This window comes from Mytilus edulis, chromosome 3, assembly GCF_963676685.1.
Source record: "Mytilus edulis chromosome 3, xbMytEdul2.2, whole genome shotgun sequence".
NCBI lineage: Eukaryota > Metazoa > Mollusca > Bivalvia > Mytilida > Mytilidae > Mytilus > Mytilus edulis.
Genome location: NC_092346.1, coordinates 74,819,247 through 74,846,401, shown reverse-complemented (window position 1 = coordinate 74,846,401; position 27,155 = coordinate 74,819,247). Strand labels below are relative to the sequence as shown.

Genomic DNA, 27,155 nt, shown 5'->3' with positions numbered 1-27,155 from the left:
GGTCCGGTGATATTAGATAGCTGAGTGCTTATTTCCACATGTCCTGTCCACGTAGGCCATTTACACTCGTCCGTTAACCACTGGGGTCCATTCATCCATAATCTCGAATCTTCAAATTGCGATGCAGTCAATCCACGTGTTTGTAAGTCAGCTGGGTTCATTTCTGTGGGTACATATTTCCATTCATGAGTTTCAGTTAGTTCTTTAATTTCACTAACACGATTTTTTACAAACTTGTTTAATGATTTCGATGAGGTGAGCCAATGTAGAACTATTTGGCTATCGCTCCAAAATACTGCTCTTTTGATTCCTAAGTTTTTGATTACATCTTTTACGAGTCGTGCTCCAATCACTGCAGCCATTAATTCTAATTTTGGTAGAGTTATTAATTTTAACGGTGCAACACGGTTCTTCGCGATAACAAGTGTCGACCCTGTGCCTTTACTTAAGTAAACGGAAGCTCCGTATGCTTTCTGACTTGCATCAACAAAAATGTGTAGAGTAGACTCGCTAGTTTCTTCGTCCTCGTTTGCAAAATAGTATCTCTGTATTTGAAGTTTCGTAGTTATCTGTAAGATGTCATTCTTCACATCGGTCCATTCGTTTTCAATTTCTTTTGGTAGTGTCTCGTCCCATGCATATCCTTTTTTCCAAAGGTCTTGAATAAGTGTTTTTGCTCTAATTGTTATCGGTCCGAGTAGTCCTAACGGGTCATATATAGCGGAAGACTGTCTCAAAAGTTCACGTTTTGTCAACTGTGTGTCCATCTTTAATTGTTTTGTTTCGGCAAAGCTGATTGTATCTGATTCTGCATCCCAGCGCATTCCCAATATTTTTGTCTCCTTGTCTGAATCCAATACTTTTTCTGATAGGGCTAAATCTCTGAGTTTGTCGCTGTTGGACATCCATGACCGTAAATTGAAGCCTCCCTGTTTTAGCAATTCTCTGGATTCATTGAAGTATTTAATTGCGGCTTCTTCTGAGTCCATGCTAGATAGTATATTGTCAACATATAGATCTTCTTGTAGAATTGAAGCTACTTTGCTCGGATTCATGGATAAATGTTTCAGTAATGTTGCGTTTAAAATAAACGGCGAACACGTTGCTCCAAAAAGAACAACTTTGAATCTGTACATAATCAACTCACTTGTTGGGTCATTTGAATCGGACAACCAAAAGAAACGTGTGGCGTCTCGGTCTTCATTGTCAAGTCTTACTTGTAAAAATGCTTTTTCTATGTCCGTTGTGATGCCATATTTTCCTAATCTAAATCTTGTAAGAATGCTTGTCAACTTATTTAAAATGGGTGGTCCTGAAGATAGGCAGTCATTAAGGCTGGGTAAATCTGGATTTCCATGGCAACTGCAGTCATATACAATCCTAATAGGGGTCGTGTTTGAATCTTTCTTAACGGGATGGTGTGGTATGTAGTGGATTCTTCCATGCTCGCGATCTATTTCTGTAATGGGTACCTTTTCTATGAAGTCTTTCATCTCCTGTTCTTTGATAATCTTGTCGTATAGATTTAACATATCCGGATCTTTAGCCAACCTATCTATAATATTCTGGGTCCTCCTTCTTGCTATATATTCATTAGTGGGTAACTCGGGATGATCTGGTTTCCATGGTAGTTTTGCGACATATTTATTTTCCTTAAATGTTATGCTAGAGTTTTGGTACTCAAGCATTAGGTTTTGTACATTTTTTGTGTTTTCATCAGAATCCGCCTCTAATCCGCTCGACTCAATTTCCCAAAATTTCTGTAAATCGCACTCCTCGGGTTTGTGCGCAACTAAGACATTCATCATCGTAGAGTTCCATTGTTGAGTGTTGATATCTGTGTTCAGTGGTCCTGATAGCAAATAGCCTATTTTAGATTTAACAGCTGTTGGTCCGTCACCTCGAATAATTTCATCTTGTACTAAAGACCAGTAGTAGTCTGCTCCAACGAGAAGTGAAATGGAAAACTTTTCATCCTGCATGACTGGGTGGGCAAGTTGTAATCCTCGTAAATAGGACAAGCTGTTAATGTTTACCCGTTTCTTCATATGTATCGGTGCGGCAATTTTTGGAACAATAATTACTTCCATTGAAATTCTTTCTTTTCTTTCGGTCTCAATGGATAATGTTGCTTTCTCCAGGTTGCGTACATCACCTTCTTTCCCGCCAAATGCAGAAATTTGCATGCTTACTATACCAGTTGGTTTGATATGGAGTTTCTCTACTAGTTCTTGAGAAATAAATGAATTCTGGGCGCCTTCATCGAGTAGAATGTTAGTCATAACACTTTCATCATGGTACCATACGGGCGCTACGGCGGTTTTCAATAGAATTTCGGTATGTGCTGTAACTGCAGAATGCATAGCGGCGCTCTTTGTATCTGTAGTACTTTGTAGCTCTTCGTTGACAGGTTTTGTTACGGCTTTATTTTCATTTAGTAAATTATTACGGCAGATGCTACTGTGATGTTTCTTACTGCAATTTCGGCAACTGTATTTTGACATGCATTCCGAAACCTTGTGATTACCGAAACAGTTAAAGCAAACTCGTTTTTCCTTTACGATTTGGGTGCGGGCGTTTATATCGGTGATCTTTGTACATTCATTTGGGTGATGCGGGTTTTGACAAAACAAACACGGCCTTTTAGTCTTAACGGAACTATTGTTGTTACTATCTTTAGACCCTGTTGACTTCCATCTTTTATTTGTAGTTTCTGTCACGAACGATGCGGTGGGGATAATATCGGTTTCAATAGGATTGGCGTTAGCGGCCTCTTGGATACAAATTTCTTTCTTTATTGCTTTGCGTAAACTTGAAATATCCCAATCATCATTACCGTGGTCTCGAGTAATGTTTTGTCTGACAAAACATGGAAGCTTGTTGAGTATTAGTGGTATTAATAGGCTTCCGTACGATTCCTGATGTCGACCCATTCCTTCTAGTTCACGTATATTACTTTCTATTGTGTCACTGAACGATTTCAGTCCCCTAATTCCGGGCGTTGGTGCAGGCAAATTTAGCAAATTTTGCATGTATGCGTTTACTATTTTGTGTTGTTGGCCAAATCTCTCGTGAAGAATTTGTATTGCTTGATTATAGTTTGTATTAGTCATTTGCATTCCCGAAATACACTGGCTAGCTTCTCCATAAAGTTGCGATTTTAAATAATTAAATCGTTGCACGTCACTCAATGAAGGATTTTCATGTACGGAATTATTATAGGAATCCCAAAAGGCTGACCATTCCAATAGATTTCCGCCGAAAGTTGGCAAGTTGAGTTTAGGCAATTTGTTATAATGACTTGACACTGTGGAGGTGGGCATGCTTGACTGGCTTAGGCTTGTTTGCTCTGAGTTGAAAATTATCTGGTTAGAATGTTCTTGCACGCTGGGGTTATTGCATATAAAATCTGATGCATTAGGGTTAAGAGCTGATTGATTTTTAGACTGACTAACACTTACTTCTTTTATGAACTTTTCAATTTTCGTTATTCCAATTTGAATCTCTAACTCGTATCTGTCAACTTCTTCAATTTCTTCGTCGAGGTCTTCTTCTTCTTCAATAGATTCTAGAATCTTCTCATTGAGGTCAGACAATGTCTTCTTCTTGGTTTTGATAAGCTCCATCATGGATCTGAGGTTGACAACATCTTGTTGCGGTTCTTCTGTCGGGTCTGCTTTTTTCAGTAGTTTTATTACTGCTCGTCTATGTGCGGCTCGTACTGTTTTGAGTTTCGAACTCATCTCTAGTTGTGGTTTTTCGTCACGGCACCAATATCTTGAGGGTTATTCACTTTTGTTGTGGAAGAAAATAACGTCTTGCTAGTTCAGATGCTTTATGATCGTAAGATGAAATATATATATACGTAACAATAACGTTACGTTACATTAACAATAGTGTGCGCGAAAGTGCGGGAAACAATTACATTACAAAACGTTCTAATGTCTCTTGGCCTATATTCACGACAGTGCCCTTTTAGCATCAAAATACTAAAAAGGAAATTATATTAATCATAATGAACTGAATGGTCTTTCAGATGAAAATGTTAATAAGCACACACTTTCAAAAAATTATTGCAAATCAATTATAGATTTTGTTAATTTGTATTTCTCTTGTATTGAATTATTAGTTAGAACTAATGACATTAATGATGTATTATTTATTTGTCACATGTCTCCATCTGTGTTGACAAGAGTTTTCATGTCTCCACTGGTATGCCTCACATTGATTTCTTATCTTAGTCTGGTATCACATTGATTGCTTCAGGGTACCAGTATTGATGATGCAATTAATAATTATGTTATCAACAGTTATTGATATTATAATTAATAGCATGTAATTCAAAATTTATGGGGGAACATTAAAAAACAGAGAAGTGTATAACTGATATATAAACAAATAAGCCAATGTACATGTATAAGTTATATATTAGCAGTCTGGCCAATTTTATGTGGTCCTAACAGTATTAGATTTTATTAAAGTTATAATATATAATCAGCCTGAAGGTCTTTCTGGAGGCAAAAATACTGTAAACCAACATATTTTGCGGATACTTTCTTCCGCCTTTTATCCTTTTTATTCAACTTCACGATTTTCCTATGAACTTGATAAGCAAAGATACAATTCTAAAATATTCGCAATGATTTATGTTTGGTGTTATTTTTTCTAAATCCGAAAATCGTGAAAATAAGTTGGTTTACAGTATGCTTTAGAAGTCAAGGGATCTGTAACCCCCTGCTAATTTTTACATAAGAATAGTTCCTGCTGAAACAAATTTTAAAATGCTGGTTCTAACAGCAAGATTACAATTAACAAAAGAATGAAAAACAAGAAGATGTGGTATAAATGCCATTTAGACAACCTACAATCCACTGAATTTCAAATGAAGTGGATGTAATATAAACAATTATGGGCAACCAAACAGCCTTCAACAATGAGAATACCCATACCATATAATCTTTTACATAAGGCATCAACATAAAAAATGTGAAACAATATTATTGAGAAAAGTAATGGCCTAATTTATAACTAAACTATTTACAAAACAAATTATGATAGATATAAACCTACAACCACCACTGAAACATGTATTTGGTACAATGTTGGATACATCATACAAAACACAAATAATGTAATTTTGCAATATATCAGAGCTACGAAGCAAGTTAGTCATTGTTTCTAGTCTTATGTTCCAAGTAATTTACATATAAGGCAAATAATGCAGTTCCAATTAATCCAGGTTGATGGAATAGAATGTTAAATTTGACATTTGTTTCTGTCAAGCTAATCTGAAAAAGACATCTGAAACTGACAAGAAATAATATGATTTCATAGGATTTTATAGCTAGGATAACAGTCATCAAACTAAGGATCAAATGATTAACATGAAATATGACAAGGCTAATGTTATAAATCAGTAGAGGAATTATAAATGACAGATGTCTTTCATCTGCAGAATACCATTTTAAATTGTATGTTTTAGGCAATAATGATCAATTAAATAGTAAACATTATTGGAATAGCTATAGGATGTGTTATTTTGTACAATTTGGAATCAAGTAAGGGCTTTATTTAAACCCTTTAAAGGAACAATCACCATTTAAACAAACCATAAGACAAATGTAAGATGTTGAAGTATAAATAGGGAATATTCCTATAATGCATTTTCTCGTATCTTAATATATTGTACTCGATCAACTGCATGTCCCATGCAAGTATTTTTAGGTACAAATTTTCAGACAATTCACTACGATTTATTCCCTAATGGTTGAGGCCTGTTATCTATTTCTTGCATGGATAGATTTCTCTTATTATACTGAATGGAGTGGGATATATGAATAATTGATACTAAAACATGCATTCTCAATAAAATACAAACTCTACAGCTACTCTATTTGCAAGAAATCTTATGATTAAAATTAATGGTGTACTGAATACTCCTGACAAATTTTACTTTTATGAAAAGAACCTTGATTGGGTTTCCTGTTTGAATGGTTTACACTACTAATTTTTTTTGGCCCTTTAATAATAGCTTGCTGTTCAATGTGAGCCAAGGCTCCGTGTTGAAGGCTGTACTTTGACCTATAATGGTTTTTCTTTTACAAATTTTTACTTGGATGGAGAGTTGTCTCATAATTTGGGGCTTACACCACATCTTCTTATATCTACTTGTGACACTGCAAAAGACAAGGGTAATTTATAACCCCCAGAGGTCCAATATTATTTGATGTTCTCTTACAAGTGTCACAGATAATTTTTGAAATGAAAACTCTATGCTTCACATCTATTACATCGCTCAATACATGCAATTGTTATCAGAATCTTTAAGTATTAAGTATGCAAACATTTAGCTGTTATGGTATTGATGTAGATGGTCTATAGGGAAATTGATTTGCAAACCGCAGTAATAGAGAAATGCACTATAGAGTAAATTGGAGAGAGATAACATTTCATTCATAATGTCAGTACGTTCATAAAATACAATAAAGGGATTCTGAATTCCTCAGTATTATAAAATTCTGTACTTGACACGATATTTGTGTGGAATGACATATCCAGTTTCATATTTTCCACTATTTTGATTGCACCTTTGTACATCTATGATATCATGGACAGAACATTAACATCCCTTTCTTTTTATGCTTATACAAAGCAAGGAGTATTTTGCAAAGTTGCATTTTTTAAACCTCACTGTATAGGACTGGGGGACGTGGGCTATATCGATAATGTGTTAAAGTAGATTGATGAAAATTATCATTATGCCCCTGCTGTATAAAGTGTTACCTATGTCAGTCCTGTCTCTGTTAGTCCCGAATATCCCAAAATTTGGTTTCCGTTCTCTCACCTAAGTTTGCCTTAACAAAATAGAGTAAAACTTCATGATATCGACTGAAAAAGGCTAAATGTGAAAATGAGTTAGTTTATTTCTCAATGTAAAATTTCCCATGTACGTAACTGAAAGTTTGTGTGCAATATTGTACTGCAAATAAAAACTTCATATTATTGACATCTTTAGTGACAAAAATATATATTTGTTACAGTTTTTTTAGCTTTACTGTACAATAAAAGGGTAATGGCATGAATATTAGTGAATATCATCCCTGGTAGAATTTAGATTGAATTTGCAAGCTTGTGCAATATAGAAATCTATTCTGGATGATATTTACCATTATTCATGCAATAAGTTTTACTCTGGTCCTTATTTAAAAAAAATAGACTACATCCATCCATAATATACAATCTTATCTTATGAACATTTTAGAAAGACATAGAAGAATATAGTGGAAAGAAGATAAGCCAAGTGGAACCACATGTGTTCGCTGTTAGTGAGGAAGCCTTCCAGAACTTAAAGAACTCTGGTGTGAACCAGTCATGTATCATAAGTGGTGAAAGTGGAGCTGGAAAAGTAAGCTGCTCTTATTTTATTATTGTAAAGCAATAATATATCATTTTGAGCTAGTGTGAATAAACTTTAAATGTTGTCAGTGACAAAGATAGTTTGAAAGAGTTTGTCAAGCTATGCTTTACAATGAAATGGTTATTGCATGTAATCTGAATGTATATATTGGTATTTATTATACCTTACATATATTACAAACAATTTTATTGGGAAACACCTCGTCACATAACATGGAATAATTCAGGTAATTTACATTTAATTGCAAGGAAGGATGAATAACCCTAAAAATTTACACCAGCATTGAATAAACCTATTATTAACCGGCGAATAACCTTTTCATTTCCTTGATTTGCACTTGAGTTATCTCCCATGAAAATGACGTCACAGACGTAAAGTAAACAAAATGGCAGCGTTCACATTACACTGGAAGCCAATTGAAAGACGAGGAAATAATGCTTTCGGTATGAATAGAGTGCCAGCAGCTGATGATATATCTTATAAACAGTCCTTTTCAGGGCCATCAATATTTTACAAAAAAGATTCTACCTTTGTTGTATAGTTGATAAATTCTATAACACATAGAAAACGTCAGCTAGTGTTTCACTGTTTGTTATGTAAAGAATATAGTAAGTGTTCAAAAGGTCCTTCTACTATTAGTTCGTTATAATAAAACAATTGTGGCCCGTTAGAATTGATGAATATCCCAAATTGTCAACCCTTAAAAGTTATTTCACTTCAGGCTGCGCCCTCATTGAAACAACCTTCTCGTGTTGACAATTTTGGATATTAACCTTTTCAAAGGGGCCATAATTGTATAATGTTATATTTTACAAACGAAAGTGAACCAACGCCTGGTGAGTCTGTAGTACGGTAGAGTCCGTGTTATATTTTGTATATATGTTCCAGACCGTATGAGTATTTGGACCGTACGCGTACGGTCTGGACCGTATGCGTACTTTTTCAAAATACGCATACGGTCGGACCGTACGCGTACGGTCCAACTAATAATAAGAAGATGGTCAAGTTTATCAGATACAAATGTAAATAACAGATAAAAAAATCTTATATCTCAAATTAATATAAAAAGTTCAATTGATATTGAAATGAAAACTTAATATTATACTTTTTAAAAAGGTCACGCTAGTTTAATCTGTTAATCTGTTAATCTCCTGTAATTAGCATGTCAGTAATTAATTAAAGGCCAGTATGCTCATTGAAATTGGGGTTAACGTATGTAAACAAAACGTACAAGGACATTCAATTGTTTTATAATATTTGTGAACTTTAAAAAAAAAATGCATATGCAAAGGAACATGAATGGACCGCAAACATGTAAATGTAAATTAATAAAAAAAAAACATAACATTCCTTGTGGTAGTTAGTGTCAACTGGAGCGAGAGTACAAAAATGGGATTCAGATATAGAATTAAACAAACATTTAATTTCAATTGTACGCTTATTCACTTACCCATCTGATGTAAAAATAGCATCTTGGAGAACTAAAGCTACAAATTTTTGGTTATTGTTTATTTTTTTTAATTTAACCCATATGATACCAAAACATGTATGGTCAGCTGGACCGTACGAGTATACGTATACGGTCCGGACTGTACGCGTACGGTCCAAATACTCGTATGGTCTGGAACATATACATGAGCTTGTGTTTATTCACATAACAACTTTTTATTATATCAAAAATATGAAGCAATGTCATTTTGGATAAATATGTGAACTCAACACAAGTCAAGTCAGACTAACAAATCTTGGCTAAGATACATCTAGAAATTGAATGTAACAATAATGAACACAGGACCTATACATTGTATTAGATATACCATTTGAAGGATTTGTATTTATAGTTAACTATGCTTTAGACTGGACAAATTTGGTGAGTTTCATGTGTATACACATGTACAGCTGAATTTAAAAAGTTAATTGATATTTTATTATAATTGGTTGCATAATGTTTATATGGAAGTTTGCTAATAACCTTAACCTATGAATTCAAATTAAACTTCTGTGCTAAATAAAACTTTACACTTCAAATGGGTTGCAACAATTTTCTAAGGAAGTCATATCTCTGTTATTGTGCATTTTTTTTAATTGATTATATCTTAATTATTTCCTTTGAAAGTAATTATATATTTCAATCCAAGGTAGTATAACCTTCGTGAGAATTAGAGGAAATCTGAATTTAAACAGTATATCCTGTATACGATTGTGGTCTTGGTGTGAAATATGCATCACACTTTATAACAGTTAAATATATATAATATGAAATAGACCCAATTTGGAAGGTTGTCATTCCTCTAAATAATTTCTCAGTAATGACTAAAGGCTTAAATCAATCAATTAAATCATATGTTTCATTTTCAATTTATTTTTACAAATATGATTATGTCATGCTCTATCCTTAACATGATATTTTCAAAGCATGTTACATTTTTTTTTAAAACTTTAGTGGTTTTCTGGCTTTTGTAGTATGATATCATTTGATATGGGACACGATATTCATAACTTTGTGACTAAACGAGGATGAATGAAAATTATCATCAAAGACAAGGAAAAGTATGTTCTCTAAAGAGTCATTAAACTTAACAAAAGTGACATCTCCAATAAGGAAATATTTATTAAAGAAATATTTATCGACTTCAATATAGTAATATTGAAAGTCATACAAATATTTATCCAGCCCGTGCAGTAAGTGTAACAATGTTTATATCCAGAATAATGTAATGCATTAAAATAGTTAGACAGATGGTTATATATAGAGGATCAATACTTGTGGAGTAATTTGTCCAGAGTTATTCATCCTTCAGGGAACCATTATCTTATCAAATATGCATGACCATTTGTTTTTATCATTATCATATTCTATAATTCCTTATGCAACTATAAAATTCCTCTCAGTCTGTGATTTTATCAGTCATTAAGATTTGTTGAAGTTCTTGTTGTTTTTATGCCAAGATATTAAGATTAGGCAAAAGATGAAAAGTTAAAAATTGAAGGGATAAAAATTTAAATTGTATGAAGTTCATGCATATGTTAGACATGTAAATTAAATTTATGTTTTTGCAAAAAGTGTTAAAATATTAATGTTTAGTGTCAGTTTTTCAGATTAAGAAAATTCCCAAAACAACTCTGTCATGCTATGCCTATAAATTTTTTATAACATGAACTTGAAACTAATTATTAAACTTAAGTATGTACTTAATAAGATTATGATAAATTACTCTTAAAAAGTGAGCCATGCTATGGATAATTTATTAGATGTATATGAACATATGTGTATTTTAACATATGCTGTCTGCCAACATACTTAGCAATAATATTTGGTTTTTTTTAACAGTTTTTATTTATTTGCAGACAGAGACCACAAAGTTTATACTACAGTATCTATGTTCTGTGACAAACCATACATCGTTCTGGGTGGAGCAGCAAATTCTGGAAGCCAATACAGTTCTTGAAGCTTTCGGTAATATTTAGTTGAAAGTTGAATTTTTAAAAGATTTGGAAAGAGAGCTTGTCTAGGTTTTTTTTATATGAAATCAACCTTTTCTGTGTTCATGGTCATAAAAACACATTAAATTCAAATTCAAGTGTAAGTGTGATCCTTAAAACATCCTGTTTATAAAATCAGAATTGTATAAGTTGATGGAAACAAAGAGCATGATTGTTGTGAATGGAGATAAATTTAAATGAGAATATTATTTTTATTACTATGAGTACTGAGCAGTAAACTTTTTAATGTCACTCATCACCCGTCCTAATTAGGGCTTTATTATATTAATTTTTATACTCTCAGAATTTATGTCTCCATTGCTTTTTTGGTTCCAATAGTTGATGAATTCAACTAGATTAGCAACACAATAAAAATGTTGAATTCCTGTGTATTAATAAATCCCTATGGAGGAGAGCAGTCTAGAGTCCTAATGACTTCTGCATATTGATAGAATTCTATATGGCTTTTATCTGAATTGTGTTCTGAATATTCTTTTGTTTAATTCCATCATTTTGTAAGTAACATTTGAGAAGTAAGGAAACATGGAAAGATCAAAGTCAATGAAACTAAACCATATTTGAAAATAAGTGTTAACACTCTGATAAAATTATGCAATAGCACAAAACAATTTTAACTCACCTGGGTCAAATTGCCAGTGAGTTTGTTTTGTTTTGCAGACATTTTTCCTTTTGCTGACGAAACTGTATTACAGATTTCATCTATACTTAAGGCTGAATAATGCTAAGGGCACATATATATTTGAAATATATACCAGACAACCAACATAATTTTATGTTGCTATGAAAAGATTTAAAGAGTAAAATCAACTAAATATTTAATCAATTATTTAATGAATATTGATTGGCGTTTCCATCAAACATCACACATGATCTAAAAGAAATTGAAATTGAAACTCCTCTATGCAACTGTTAATGCAACTACAAAATTTAGATTGCACCCATCACTAATTATATCATGGTCAAGCTTTAATCTATATTCACATTGATTGATTGATTGATTGTTGGTATTTTACGCCACTTTCTGCACTCTGGGTTAAATCATGATGGTCAGCTTTTAGTAGAGGTTGAAGCTGAATTACCCTGGGAGAACCACCCACCTTAGGCTGAAAACTTGGAATCCTAGTCAATTAAGAATGAAGCATGGCATTTGCTTCCATGAGCAGGTTTTTATCTCACAACCTTGTGTTGACATGCTAGTCATCGCTGTAGATGGACTACTAACACCACTCAGGCACCTAGTCCTACAAAATTTGGATGATTTCTTTTAACATTGACATCAGATGACATAGATCTATGACCTTTATTATAAAAAAATGTGTTTATTCTGTTTACAAAAAAAGTTTGCTCAAACTTAAGACTAGACATTCTGTAGTACTTTTTAAGATTTTTTTATAGTGCTATTAAGTGATTTTGACCTTTCAACTTTGTATTGAATAGAATTCAACTTACTCTCATGGGAAATCATTTAAACTATTTTGATGAGAATTCAATGCAAGAGTCCTACTTTGGTCAGGTGCCTATAAGTTTTGGTCGTAATGCTATCAGCTGGGGTTGACATTCAATCTCTGACCTTGATTTTAAAGAGAGAGAGAAAATAACCACCCTTAAACACTAAAAATAATAATAATGGGCAAATGATCTGAAATGGATCAATCATTTATAACTTTATAGAGTTTTTCAAGTTTTGGTGGAATTGCACTTTGGTACTGATTAGAAAACACTATTTTTAACAGTTCTTAGTTGTCCATTACAGGATAGGACCTCCTGAATACACTTGGATACCATATTCCTATAAAGATCCTTACCCCTGAAGTGTGACACTCTTTAATAATGACTAGCAATGATAATGGGCCTGGTTATTCATGTAAATTGTAAGATTTTATGATGTTGCAAATAGACAGATTTGTGTATTGACATATACACATTAATAGATGTCACAGAAGAAGTTAGACCCAGTTAAAACATGCCACTGTTTGATCCAATACAAATAATAAAAACACATTGTTTTTCGGCGAAGAGTTCAGGAAGGAAATGAAAACAGCTACTTATACTTGCATATTGGCTAATTTCACAAGTGCATTTATATATAAAGTACTAAATTTTACACTGAATACAGCAGTCATCTAAAAAAAATGACATTTTGTTAAATGCAATTAAAGCTTTATGAATTACTCAATTTACATATATTTTGGATATTTTATGTATGTTTGCTGTGTTTATATGATGTTGAAAAGTAATATATATATAAAACTACCAAAAGAGGTTCTCTTGTAAAAAAAAAAAAGTTGTAAGAATAGGGAGAGATTATCCACTAAGCACTTCCAAGAAGACAAAATGAATAAAGGGGGTGGTTGTGGGCTTTTGAGGTTGTGGGTATAATCAGTGAGACAGCAACTGATCAACAGAACAAGGCAGTATATCAAAAGATTAATTGAACGTTTTATGCCTTATCATTTTGTTTGAAATTAAATACAAGTTTACATGTTACACACTGTTTCATAGTAAGTTGTCTTTAAAGTAGATATCAGTTAGTTGTAACACAATATTTTACTTAAGTTTACATAATAACAATTTCCGCCACAACATCCTCAGACTGTTTAACCTCTTTTAAGTCTACTTTTACTAATCTATAAATGTGTATATTTTTCTTCCTTTCTTGCAAGTAATTTACTGTAGATCAGTTTTGTTTATTGAGTTCTGATTTTCGTTTTCATTGCTGAAGGGTAATGCGGGGTTCACACATTGCTGATTATTGCTCCCGTTTGAGATCAGACAGCGATACGACACGAAAAGTGAAAAAGTCGGATTAGTATCCTCAACTATCTGGAATGTCCTATTATTGTCTGAACGCAGTCGTTTTAGTTCGTAACAGATTCCTACTGGTCGGGAAGGGTCCGAATAGTTCGGCAAAGTACCCCGACAGTTAGGTGCGTCCTGTAACATTCGGGGGAACTCAGCCGATTTTGTCTAGTCGGATTACAATCGTGCCTATGTCGTGACAGATTCTGCTGTATCGGATCGAATTCCTAACAATGTTCTGTGTATTCGGGACGGTGTCCTGTGGAACGGGAATGATCTGGAGAAGTCCCGACAATAACAGAATACAATACGACTGAGACCAGACAAAGCCGTTTGCAATACGATAGAACGGACCGTGATAGGATTACGTTCCGACAGTACCTGATCATCCCGATTATGCCGACAGTTTTCGAACGGATAACTTCCGTCAGCGTCGGTTCACTGTCTTGTCAATATCTGATCTCTGTCGGATTACATTCGGTAGAATCGGGACGCAGTCGTGACAGACTCGGTCGAATTTTACCTGGCGAAAGATACAAATCGAATTTCCATCCACGATTTACAGGATCTTGATCAGACTTTTGACAAATTTTAATCGGGAATGGTCCTGTCAAGGACGACAGTAAAAATCGTGAATGTGTGACCCCAGCTTAAAGTTCAATGTTAACCAAAATACAGTGTTGTGGTATATGGTCCTTTTTAATTGCAAACATAGTTAATTATTTCATTCCTTCAGATTTATGTAAATTCTTTTCATAGATGAAAAAAACAAAAAATTGACACTTAAGCGAACAATAGTCAGTTTTATTGTCACTTTGCTGTCATAAATATATATATATATATGTGGAAATAAATATTAGACTTCAAAATAATTTCTTTCGAAAATTGAAAAAAAGAAATCTTGTATCAAAATATATGTATACTGTGGTTATATCTAAATGAAAATGGCAATGTATCTAAATTAATCTATTTTGGTAGTTTTTGCAACCTGGCATTATTATTAAACAAGAGAAGTTTGAACCTAAAAAGTAAATTGCAGGGGGAAATTAAAAAAAATATACTGGAACTCTGACTTATGTCTTGTGAACATCTTACTGATTTTATTGAAGTCTGTGCGAATAAAGAGAAGTAATCATACAGTTTCAAACACAAAGATCATAAGGTTTATTACCCTTTAAACCGCGATCCTTGTCGAGACCATGGAAATAAATGTTTGTTTTGTGAAATGTAATGATTCCAAATTAGTGAATTGAAAATAGGAAAGAAAAATCATGCATCACAGTTTAGAAGGAAAAAAAGGACATCACTCATCAGTCATCTAGAGGCCAACAAATGGTCCTCAATGATTGACAAAATTCATACTTATGTCGTTTCTAAATGAGCCCCAAGTCCAGATAAGCTCTCTGTGATTTCAAATGAGATAACCATAAAGTCATCAAAATCAAATTCTGAAAATAAATTATTAAAAAAACACACAAGAGATTTAATGGCAACAACTGAGGAGGTTCCCATGTTTTAAAAGGTACTCTAATATAGGCAAGGTGAAAAGTTTGGTGAGTACTTCATCCTTTACTATAATTTAATACAGATAGAAATTGAAACAAATATATTTAATACTCAACATTTGTCTTTATTTTCTATTCTTTTGATTTTGGTTATTTTTTGAAAGGCTAATTGAGGAATAATAACTGATCATAGTGTAGACCCGTGTTGTTTGGGAGTGAACACCAGTAATGTTGACATTATTAAAAATTGATGTGTATATTGTCTGACCGGATGTTACACTTGTAGGCATGAAGAAGGAAGTTTCTCTCCCCGGAAATACTAACAAGTCCACACTTTAACACATTTACTCATTAACTGCAGAACAGATTTTCATTGTTAGCAATTGATCATGTTTTATTACCATTTGAAATCTTGTTTGAAGAACAGGGTGCAATAATTTTTTCTGAAATTTGAATTTGTCAAGTCCCAAAGTGACTTGTGGTGTAAGGGGATGTCATGCAAATGGGTGGGTTTTGGGTGTGCACGGAAAAGTGGGTACTTTAATAGGTGTAATCAACTACTCCTTTTGGTTTCATTACAGATCCCTGAAACTTCACTTTAAATAGAAAGATTGCAAAAATGTTGGAAGTTGTGCACCTGCTATTGTGAAATTGTTTGAGGAATTTTTACATTTCATATTTCATAAATTTAAATGTCAGTATAGAGCATTCACCATTGTTTGTTTTTTTTAAACATTCTGTGCAATATTGTCATGTGTCTTTGATCTATTTTTTTTGCATAGTTTTGGACCTACAAATACTAAGAAGGCATGAGAGTACAAACTAATTAAGTAACCACATTGTTTGTCTTTATTTACTACAACTTTTAGGTAAATATCTTGGTGGTACTTACATGTATACATTAAATATTTTCAAAATGTGTATGAAAATATGCAAATTTGTTCTTTCTTGTAAAAAAAGGGTTGAAATTTGCTATCTTTAGACTAGTGTGTCAAGAAAAAACCAAAAAAGGCTAACTTCTAAAGTGCACCACACTTTTACTGAAAATAGATTAACACTCAACACCAATATTTATGATTAAGAAGAATTTATGATTCCATGAAGTATAAAAAATCAGCTGATTTCCTTATCCTATGATATCATTGTCATACAGGAAAGTATTATGTGATATTTATTGAAAATAGAGCATCCTGTATATTTATATGCATCAGGATATTATTAATTTGATCAAGTTCATAAACTAGGAACTTGGTTCATCAAGAGTCAAAAACTTGCCATCTATAAGGATAATGAGTTTATATTGATATAAAAGAGATATTTCTAGTCAAAAAGATCCTTTAAGTCTTTCTGAAGTGTTGTGAGAGTTCAGCTTTACATCCGTTTAAATGCTATTTGAGAGATGATTATGTATTATATATAATGAAATGTCCTTATAAGTGTAAACAATGTTTTATTTAGAAACAAGTAAATAAATACAAACATCAATACAATACATGAATTGGAAAACAAGTCACTTATACAAGTTCCTCTCCTAAAATGTCCTTATTTCCTCTTCTCAAATGTCCTTATTTCCTCTTCTAAAATGTCCTTATTGGTTTAGAATTAAGCCAGCCTCATTCCCCAAGTGGTCAAGCATATAAAGATGCTGTTTAACAATACAAATTGATAGATTGGTAATCAATAAATTATGAACTGATTTTGAAAAGATTTGATATAAGACTCACACTGACAGTATAAAACACAGTTATACTTTAGTTAAGTACTTTGTTTGTCTCAATATAACTCACTAAATTACCTTGATAAACATATCTTTTGATTGATAATTCCTTGTTCAATTCCTAAACAAATTATTGGTGATGCATATCCTTGGTTTGATAAATGCTGGTAATCACTCAATTCAGGGCCATTGGAAGATTTAACATTTGGTAAGAAAAAACTTGATAATATCTAATTGAAAAACCTTTGTAAATAAGATTAAAGAATATGGTGGAAAAATCTGTGTATAGAAGAAGAAGAAGATGCTTTATTTCCATAAAATGGGCTCACAAGAAGCATAATATAATATCATTGTAATATAATATTCTTTTACAAATATAATAAACAACACATAGTTACAAACACAAATAATGTATATGTATCATGTGTATACACCCAATTTACCTTTATAATGATTAGGATAAACAAATCTCTTGTATAAACCAAAGCAAAATAATTTGGTAAATTTGTACTTAGATCAATAAATACTTGTTATCAAGCCATTTACAAGTCCTTGGTTATATTCAGCGGGTTATTTTTGCGGAAGTAAAATTTCCGATTTTCATTGAATAATTTATACGAAAAATTTTGGCGGTTTTTATTTTGGCGGATTCAAAACTTTTATCAATACCTTTGCATATGCCCTTTTAAATTGGCAGAATTTATTTTGGCGTATTTGTTCTATCCGAGAAAATTTATAACCCGCTATACGGTATATATTTCTTCGGGGTTAATGAATCCTATAGTCTATACTCTATACACCCAATTAGATGTCTTCACTAGATTTATCCTTGGCTAATAAATCCTATACATCCAATCAGATGTTCTACTCCTAGATAAAAGCTGAAAGAAGTCCTAGGTAGATATATCGCTTCCTGAAAACAGACAGGGAGTTTAAATGATGTTCATTGATGGACACACATCTAAAACCAAAAACTCTTCCATTACAACCTTACAAAATAACCTAAGAATTGCAATTATACTTTTCCGCTGTTACAGTGTATGCTGACCTCTATATGGCTTTAAGATAATTATGTTGTTGGTTTACTGTCTCATTGATGTACATCTAGCACCTTTTTATGTCCCGCTTTAGGTTAAAGTTTTTGGTCAAGGTAGTTTTTTATGAAGTTGAAGTCAAATCAACTTGAAACTTAGAGCACATGTTCCCTATGATATGATCTTTTTAATTTTAATGCCGAATTATATTTTTGACCCCAATTTCACAGTCCACTGAACATGGAAAATGATAGTGCGAGTGGGGCTCCGTGGACTTTGGACACTTTCTTGTTTTTTTTATACATTTCAAAATTCCAATTAATGTTGATCAGATACTGAAGGTTAACTCCAGTTTTTATTTTGACATCTTCTTTTCTGATGTTTGGTTTACTACTATACTAGAGTAAGCAATTGAAACAACAGCTGCAAGGATCATGTTTTGAGGTTATTAGAAGCAACAAATTATTTCATTGTCTGGGTCACATTTAAAAATTAAGAGTTATTTGTTACGTGGTGTTTTTTTTTACATTTGCAGGTAATGCCAAAACAGTAAGAAATGACAACTCTAGTCGTTTTGGAAAATTTATGCAAGTGTGTTTTGATGATTCTCAACAAATTAAAGGATGTATTGTACAAGACTACTTACTGGAACAGTCCAGGATTACATTCCAATCCAAAAATGAACGTAACTACCATGTCTTTTATCAGTTTATTGCTGGTGCTGATGCAAGTGCTGAATTCAGGGAACAGTTTTTTGTTCAGCCAATAAATACTTATTATTATTTAAGCCAGAGTGGATGTACAACCTTAAATGGCGTTAATGATACAAAAATGTTTGATAGATTACGTTTAGCTATGAATGTGTTAAAAATTCCAGATCAGATGGTGGATGGAATATTTTCTGTGATTTCCGCAATATTGCATTTAGGTAATTTAACGTTTGAAGATGTAGAAGGAGAAAAAAGTGATTTGACATCTAAGGATAAGGAGATATTAGACATGATTTGTATGTTATTAGGATTTGAAGCAGAACCATTAACAGATTCTCTTTTATATAGACAAATTCAGGTTCGGGGAACAGTCACAAGCATTCCGTTTAAAGTGCAAGAGGTATATATAAAACTACTTGATATCACTTAAAACTAACTTATTTGGTGTTCAAAATACTGGACTAATGAACATACATATAAGAAGATGTGGTTTGAGTGCCAATGAGACAACTTTCCATCCAAGTCACAATTTGTAAAAGTCAACCATAATAGGTCAAAGTATTGTCTTCAACTGGGAGCCTTGGCTCACACCAAACAGCAAGCTATAAAGGGCCCAAAAAATGACTAGTGCGGAACCATTCAAACAGATAACCAACAGCCTAATCTATATATTAAAAATTATGTATGTCTTTCCTACAGGGTTTCCATCAACTTGACCTGAAATTGATGATACTTTAGTTGGTGTCTATACTTGTGAGATTTGGTCAGTTTCTCAGAAATTGTTGGTAATAATTCAACTATATAAGGTGTACATCACATGTCTGTACATTGTTCAATTTGATTCACTAGTCATGCTAAGTTTCCTTGTTAAGGTCAATTTCTATGATATATATGTATGTATGTATAAAGTATGGAAATAGGTCAAGACCAGTGCTACAGTATTCTTGAACTTGATATGATGTGAGAGGTTTTGCTCTGAGAGGAAGGCTTCACTGACTTTGATGAAGAACAGCATTAATAACAGCACTATTCCTTTGTTTTTTTATTGTTTATTCATGTGTGTCTAGTGATTTTGTATCAAGAATTAATACACATCATCTTTTCTTTTCTGTTATTCCAACTTGATACATGTAAGTGTACAGATTGTTTTTAAGGTGTACATGTCCTAATGACAGGATTCTTCTGACATTTACATCCTTTTCACGGTTGAAGATTCACTTGTCAATATTATGATTTCACGATTAAGTAATTAGTTTCTCAGATATTCCAGGTAATACATCAAATATATATATGGTGTATAAAATGATGGTAAGGTGTACATGTCAGTCTGACAGAGTTCTTCTAACCTTGACCTCATTTCAATAGGTGTTCTCAGAAAGCATGTGAACTAAGTAGTTCATCTGCACTGAGGTTGTGATTTCTAGCCCCACATCTGAAAAACAAATAATGTAAGGTGTATATATGTTTATCTAGCAGACTTCATCTAACCTTGACCTCATTTTCAGAGATCAGTGATTATGAGCTTTGTGATCATTGATAATGAGCTTAGCCTTTGCGTGATAACTGTAGACACACTTGTTAACCTGAAATAATTTCATTTTAACTGTGTGTGTACTCTTGTGGAATTTTGATTATTTTAATTTACTTTATCTAAAAATTAAAGTAGAATAGTTATTATGATCTTATTTTTTTTAATTTACCTTTTAAAGGAGGATTCAGGCTGTTATCTAGCATTCCTTTTTATTTTCTCCCTTAACAGAGCCTGCAGACTTATGAATCTGATTCTTGTAAATGAATCACTTCATAAAAGCTAAATTAATAAGAATTGAGAATGGAAATGGGGAATATGTCAAAGAGACAACAACCCTACCAAAAAGCAGACAACAGTGGAAGGCCACCAATGGGTGTTCAAGGCAGCGAGAAACATGCACCCAGAGGTGGTCCTCAGTTGGCCCCTAAGTATAATTGTGCACTAGTTCAGTGAAAATGGATGTCACACTAAACTTAAACATATAAATAAAGTGATAAGTTTCTACGTTTCTCACAGGAACAACGTAATCATATGGATATTGAATCCCATGCTGGAAAAAAACTTGTTATTCATTGTTAAATAATGTCTTATTTTTGTTTTAGGCGAGTGAAAATCGTCATGCAATGGCCAAAGCCTTATACTCGAGATCGTTTGCCTGGCTTGTAGATGCTATCAATAAATGTACAAACCCAGGGCAACATGAATCAAGATTTTTAGGAGTTTTAGATATATTTGGATTTGAGAACTTTGAGGTATATTTATTTATTGTAACTTTTTTCACAGTTTATAGAAATTAGTAATAGATATAAACATTTCTTAGAATAAGAAAATGTGATATGAGTGCCAATGAGACAACTCTCCATCCAAGTCACAATTTGTACACTATAGGTTATTATTTAATCTTTTCTTTTGTTATGTTTGAAAGTAAATTTTCCTTGCTATTCAGTATCCAAAATCTGTGTCAAATTCTACTTCTCACAAAAGGGGTTAAATAACCATGTTAAATTACTCATTTTCAAAAAGTATGGGTATTGTTCCCTATTGGACCCTAGCATGACCAGATACTGATCATAAGGCATTACACTGGGAGTAGTCTTACAACTTTTTAAGTACAGAATGAGTAGCAACTGGTACATTATAATTGTAGTAAAGTTACGCATAATTTGTTGTGAACACATCAATCAGGTTATTAATTAGGTCATAAATTGTCAAGTATGACATCTTTATTTTAAGGTTACACATTTCAAGTATGTTGTGTAGCATAATAGGAAAGTGTCCTTAAAAATACTTGATGATAATTTGCTTACATGGCGTGATTTGCAGTTGTGAGCTTCTGGCCTCACTTTATTTTAATAAAAAATAAATTACTCAAAAACCAAATGGTAAATTGGACCAAACTTGGCCATTATCATTTTTGAAATTAGATTCAATTGCATTTACTGTGAAAGAACTTTTATCTGACGGAATTTTCATGGTTTTAGCAAAAGATACATCTTCATGGGTTTTAGTTTTCTGAATGGAAAAATAAAAGGACCTATTTGATTAGACTTCTGAAACAAATATTTGTGATATATTATTAAACATATATATTGTTTTATATTTTTTTGTGCTTCATTGTGAAAGAAGGTGTTCATTCACTCATTTGTTTGTCATTATGGGTTCGACGACTTACAGAAAAGAGCGACGATTTACAGAAAAGAACCGAAAAGGACCGAAAAGGACCAAAAAGAACCGAAAAGGACCGAAAAGAACCGAAAAGGAGATCGAAGTTTTTTGTAATCGAAGAAAATTAAGAATTGCAAAATTATATAAGTCTATTATAAATAAAAAGATATTTTTCACAAAAGTTTATTCTTAGGTTTTGAAACCTTATACTGCGACAGGACTACATATAATAACTTACTGTACATGTAAAATATTATAGGTAGGGTCGGATGCCTATCTTATGGAATAAAAAACATAGAACAGACAAGAAAATAAAAGATATTAATTCATTACTGTCAAACAATCGTTCTACGTGAAGTATATTTATAAGCTAAGTGCCATTATTTTGTTCAATCTTGGTCGCTAATTCATTTCGAACATTACAACAGTTCCTTATATTTTTTTAGGAATGTGTTCATTCATCAGTGAATATATATTATAACACGGACATTCGGACAATCGGACAAAAACAAAATAAAACAAAATATCGTTTAAAACATGACGGAAAACTTTACAGGAGTTATTGAATAAATACGAATATTTCGTTCTTTTCGTGTGTGTGTACGTGTATTAAATGGAAACACATCATGATTGTTACTTTGACACGTTAAACCTGTCAAGGATTTGAATTCGTTAAGGAAAAGCCCCGTTATCTCCATGCACAAGTTTTTCTATAGATACATGTATCACCACAGGCCAACATTTATCACCATCTGACATCATTCCACTAATCTACATATCTGTTTTTATAAGTGGTTTATTAGATAAAATTAATAGAAATCAACAGGCCATTAACTTTTTCACACCCTTTAATCTATACGCTATTATGGCGGCTATATAAAGAGTAAACAATTATCAATTATACCGAAAGCGGGTACGCTTTTCATTTATGTATATTTCTTGAAAGACGAAATGAAATGACTGTGATTTGCACAAAATTTATAATATATATAGATAATGATGTATTTTTTTTATTGATTAATCTCATTTTATTCCCATGTAGCCCATCGTTTAATACCGTAAATTGAATTAAGAAATTGAAACGAATCAAGAACATCGTAAAGTTTGCCAAGGTTTACATGTAGCAGGAATTGAAAATTTCTTCAAATGTTTTTTACAATTCTATTTTCGAAAACAACGGAATTGACACTTTGATTTTTTTTTTCAAAAATATTTAAATGCCTTAATCTGATACAGAGAAATCTAACTTTTTTGTAAGACTACATGTCCATATAAATGTACAATCTAAATTTGAATTATACATTCCTTTATTACGAGGGGGGGGGACATTGGTGTATAGATATATACATTGTTTTAACTTTAAATAATAATCAATAATCATATGTATGTTCTTTTCGGTTCTTTTCGGTCCTTTTCGGTTCTTTTTGGTCCTTTTCGGTTCTTTTCGGTTCTTTTCTGTAAATCGTCGCTCTTTTCTGTAAATCGTTGGACCGGTCATTATTACTTTAAAAAAATTACAATATTTTTAATGAAATAAAATTTTTTTGGAAACCTGATTCAGCTATGCTAAATTATTTCATATATCTCAATTTGAAATAATAATGGGTTTTTTTTCCGTATGAGAATTATGAAAAAAATGACACTTCATTTAATATCCCATATCATCACCACATAATCAGACCTTCATGGAACAAAACTTATTTTGATGAGAATAACAAGGTTAACGGTCATACAATTTAGATTTTTTTTAAGATTAAATGTGTAAAATCCAGTCAGAAGTTGGACTAAAAAATATGTATTTAGTTCATAGTGTGTTGGTTTATATATGACCGTATCCATGTAATCAAACCTACAGTGGAATCTTTCCATGTCTGAAATTGGACAACATTTGTTTATTTTTGTAAAACCATTGACAAAGAGTACCCCATAAGTTAAAGTACTTTTACAGTATAAGATACACATTGAGGGAATAAAGCTGAAGGGGTGTTACTGTAACTTATTTACACCAAGATATTATTGGCAATGGAGAATGATAGTTTGCCATAATCATGATGATTTAGGAGGGGGGTCTTTCTTCTATTTGACCAACAATATTTGGGCATCTATCTTCATGATCTTTGCTATGAAATTTATATGTAAACATGATTTGAGTGTTGTGAAGTGAGCTGTTTAAACTCCTTGGTTTATTGGTTGATGTATGCTTTCTTTACACTTGATCAGTGCAAAAAGGCTATAATGCAGTGAAGACCCCTTAAAGCCTCTTGTCAAGTCACTCTATCTCAGTCTTTGGACATGGATTATTGTTCTAAATATGCCAACGTTTCTTAACTTTGTAATACAGGTTTCCGCCTTTCACTTTCCTTTGGATATTGTTTTAATATTATCAGAGGATGTAGTAACAGGAAAGAACAGATAGAGATTCATTCAGAACTCTCATGTACAATGTACTTAACTCAGCACAAGAATCACAGCATGATACCAATAGAATGTTCTAGTCTGATAAGTTAAAATTTATATCAGTTTTATCAGATGATTGATAAACCTGCAAGGAAACATTTTTATCCACGATAGGTATCTGAACAAAATATTTATTCACAACAAGAAATTGGGCAGTGGTTTGTGTGGTATCACTGTGAAATTGTTTACTTTTAATTATTTTAATACGTTATTTATTTAAATAATTACTAATTGCAAAAATTATGTAAGCAGATCTTCTTTGGAAAATGTGTTTTAGTTATCACTCATCAGAAGTAATCTTGAAAATGAAAAGAATTTGCACCAGGGTTTTACTATCAGAAATTTAGCTCATACTTTATCCCTAAAGCATGTATGTTTCTGTATTTAATTAGTTGACTTCAGTTTACAGGTATCATATATCTTACCTGTATAATTAAGTAACTGACAGATTACATGTGAAATATAAAAATAAAAATTAGTTAAAGCAATGTTTAAGTTTTAGTAAGTTGTAAGTTTACCAATGTTGATGTAAATCATATCTAGAGGGGACAGAAATGGAGACATGGACATTTTTGTTATTTTCTATTTTTCTTAAATTTTCTGTATTTTTTTTGTAAGAAACAAAGGTAATTAGACATCAGCATATAAATAATGTCTGTATTCCATCTGTGGTCTGGTAAACATATGAAAGAATAATTAACTTGAGATTTTTACATGACTTTCAATAGTAGTTGCTACTTGTAAGTAATTTTATTTGAAAATTACAGCTATATGGGTCATGCTTAAAACACCAAAATATAACACAATATATTATTAGTCAAGAATTGTTAGTTTAAACATAAACCAAAAACAAAGTAATATTAAAGTAACTTATGATGGACATGGACCTCTTTTTCACATCTCAACTAAAGATTGCTTTTTAAAGGCACCAACTACTGTTGAAAGTTCAGATTCAGGATTTAAAAGCTTTTTTTTGTTGACAAATGGTTGAGAATTTGTAAAACCAGGTTTTATAAAGTAACTGATGTTGTAAAGTTGATTGATTCATTGGTTTTTAATGCCACTTTCAGCACTACATGTATTGTGCTATTTCTTGACAATCAGTTTTTATTTGTGGAGTTAAATATATTTAGAGCCAAACTATACAGTCTACCTACTATGATTGAATACCATGATCATTATACAGGGACTTATTTAATTCATGGGCTTCTCTTACAGCATTGTGCAGATGGTTAATATACATGTATTGGGTATGAAATGTACAGAACTATAACATAATTTGTGGTTAAGTGAATGAAGCCATAGAAAATCATTCCAGTTCTAGCTGAAATTTTACTTGCAGTTTAGTTTAGTCACAGGACTGATTTTTTTCAGCTTATTTCAACCATTCACAGTATTTATAATGAATATTTCATGGCAAAATTAATCTTCCAAAGACAAAGATTATCGGTGTTTTCATATGGCCCTCAAAATGGTTTATACACATGTCAAATGTACTGTTTTAACAAAAAATTCCAAATATGTCAAGTTTTCTTATACATTATAGTACTATATATCACTTTACAAATTTTAAATTATCATAGAATGTTTTTAATGTATAAATTGCATGTATATTGTCATATATTATTCTCATTAAAGATTATTGAGATTTTATTAAAATAAATTAGTCCTAAGCTTTACCTTTTTTTACCAAGAACTTATTATCACCTCCATTTCAGATACAGTTAAACAGTAACACATTGTGTTTGTTTTTTTAATAAACATTTTTCATAAATATTAGTTGTATATTGAATATTAATTTAATTTATAGGTTATTGATATGGTAATAACCAAAATGCATGAATTTCTGGCTAATACTTTAGCATATTTATATTTATATTGCACTGATTAAGCAGGTGTACCTTTTATCTCATTTCAGATAAACAGTTTTGAACAGCTCTGCATCAACTATACCAACGAAAAGTTGCACAGATTCTTCAATCATTATGTGTTTGCTATAGAACAGGAAATAGTAAGTGAAGAGATAAGGTGTTACTTTGATCTCCTGATAAATGTAAAATATGTACTGTCAAATAAAAACCACAGGTTGTACAGGGCTGTGGTTTTATGATGTAAATAAATATAACCAAATATACTTTAAGTCAAAGTAGACAAAATTTATTATCAATAACAATATTTTTTGGCACACCTGTATTCAAAAATGTATTTCCTTATGAAATATTTAAGCTCAAAATTGTTTTTTTTTTTTTTTCAAATATTTGTAACAAACTATGAATAATTAAGAAAATAAATGTATGAAATATTCATGACAAAAAAAAGGAAATTCCTAGCTTCCTAAAGCTGTTTAATTGAAAAGGTCAAAAGTTCAAAAACTTAGGTACAGTAGAGTTATTCCTCTTTGAATTCTACATTGTTTCTAAGTCACTGTCTTTGTTCATTACTGAGGTTCATAATGACAGCAAATTCTTTCTTATTCAACCTCTCACCACATCCTTCTGTTTTATTTGAATACAACCTCTCAGCTTATTGGGTGGTAAAATTGGCCTATTTAATTTTTTTTTTTTTATTTGCAGAATGAAACTGAATCTAATGTACTTAATAAAACAGTGAAAGATTGTTTAAAATAGTTTCCTTTTAATGAACTTTATAGTCTTGGAATGAGATTGAAATAATTATATTGTGAATTTTCTGCTAAAACTGTCATTTCTTCCTTATGACGTGTACTTTCATTTTCTTTAAACAAAACGATAACTTTTCTCAATCTTGTTAAAGTGCAGAATTTATTACCAAATAAGCCTTAAAATGTTACCTTCTCC

At 32.0% G+C, this 27,155-nt stretch overlaps 2 protein-coding genes across 9 annotated transcripts in view; one reads left to right on the top strand and one right to left on the bottom strand.

The window, feature by feature from the left end:
• LOC139517441 (alpha-2A adrenergic receptor-like) overlaps positions 1-27,155 on the bottom strand; it is a 541,200-nt gene that overhangs the window by 446,424 nt on the left and 67,621 nt on the right. The gene's annotated exons all lie outside the window — the stretch shown is intronic.
• LOC139517438 (myosin-I heavy chain-like) overlaps positions 1-27,155 on the top strand; it is a 99,806-nt gene that overhangs the window by 11,155 nt on the left and 61,496 nt on the right. For all 8 annotated transcript variants that reach the window (XM_071308467.1, XM_071308464.1, XM_071308466.1 and 5 more), the window contains exons 4-8: positions 7,262-7,405; positions 10,766-10,874; positions 18,512-19,086; positions 20,820-20,969; positions 26,258-26,350. In XM_071308467.1, the coding sequence (XP_071164568.1) occupies positions 7,262-7,405; positions 10,766-10,874; positions 18,512-19,086; positions 20,820-20,969; positions 26,258-26,350 (1,071 nt within the window). The remainder of the gene's footprint in view (positions 1-7,261; positions 7,406-10,765; positions 10,875-18,511; positions 19,087-20,819; positions 20,970-26,257; positions 26,351-27,155) is intronic.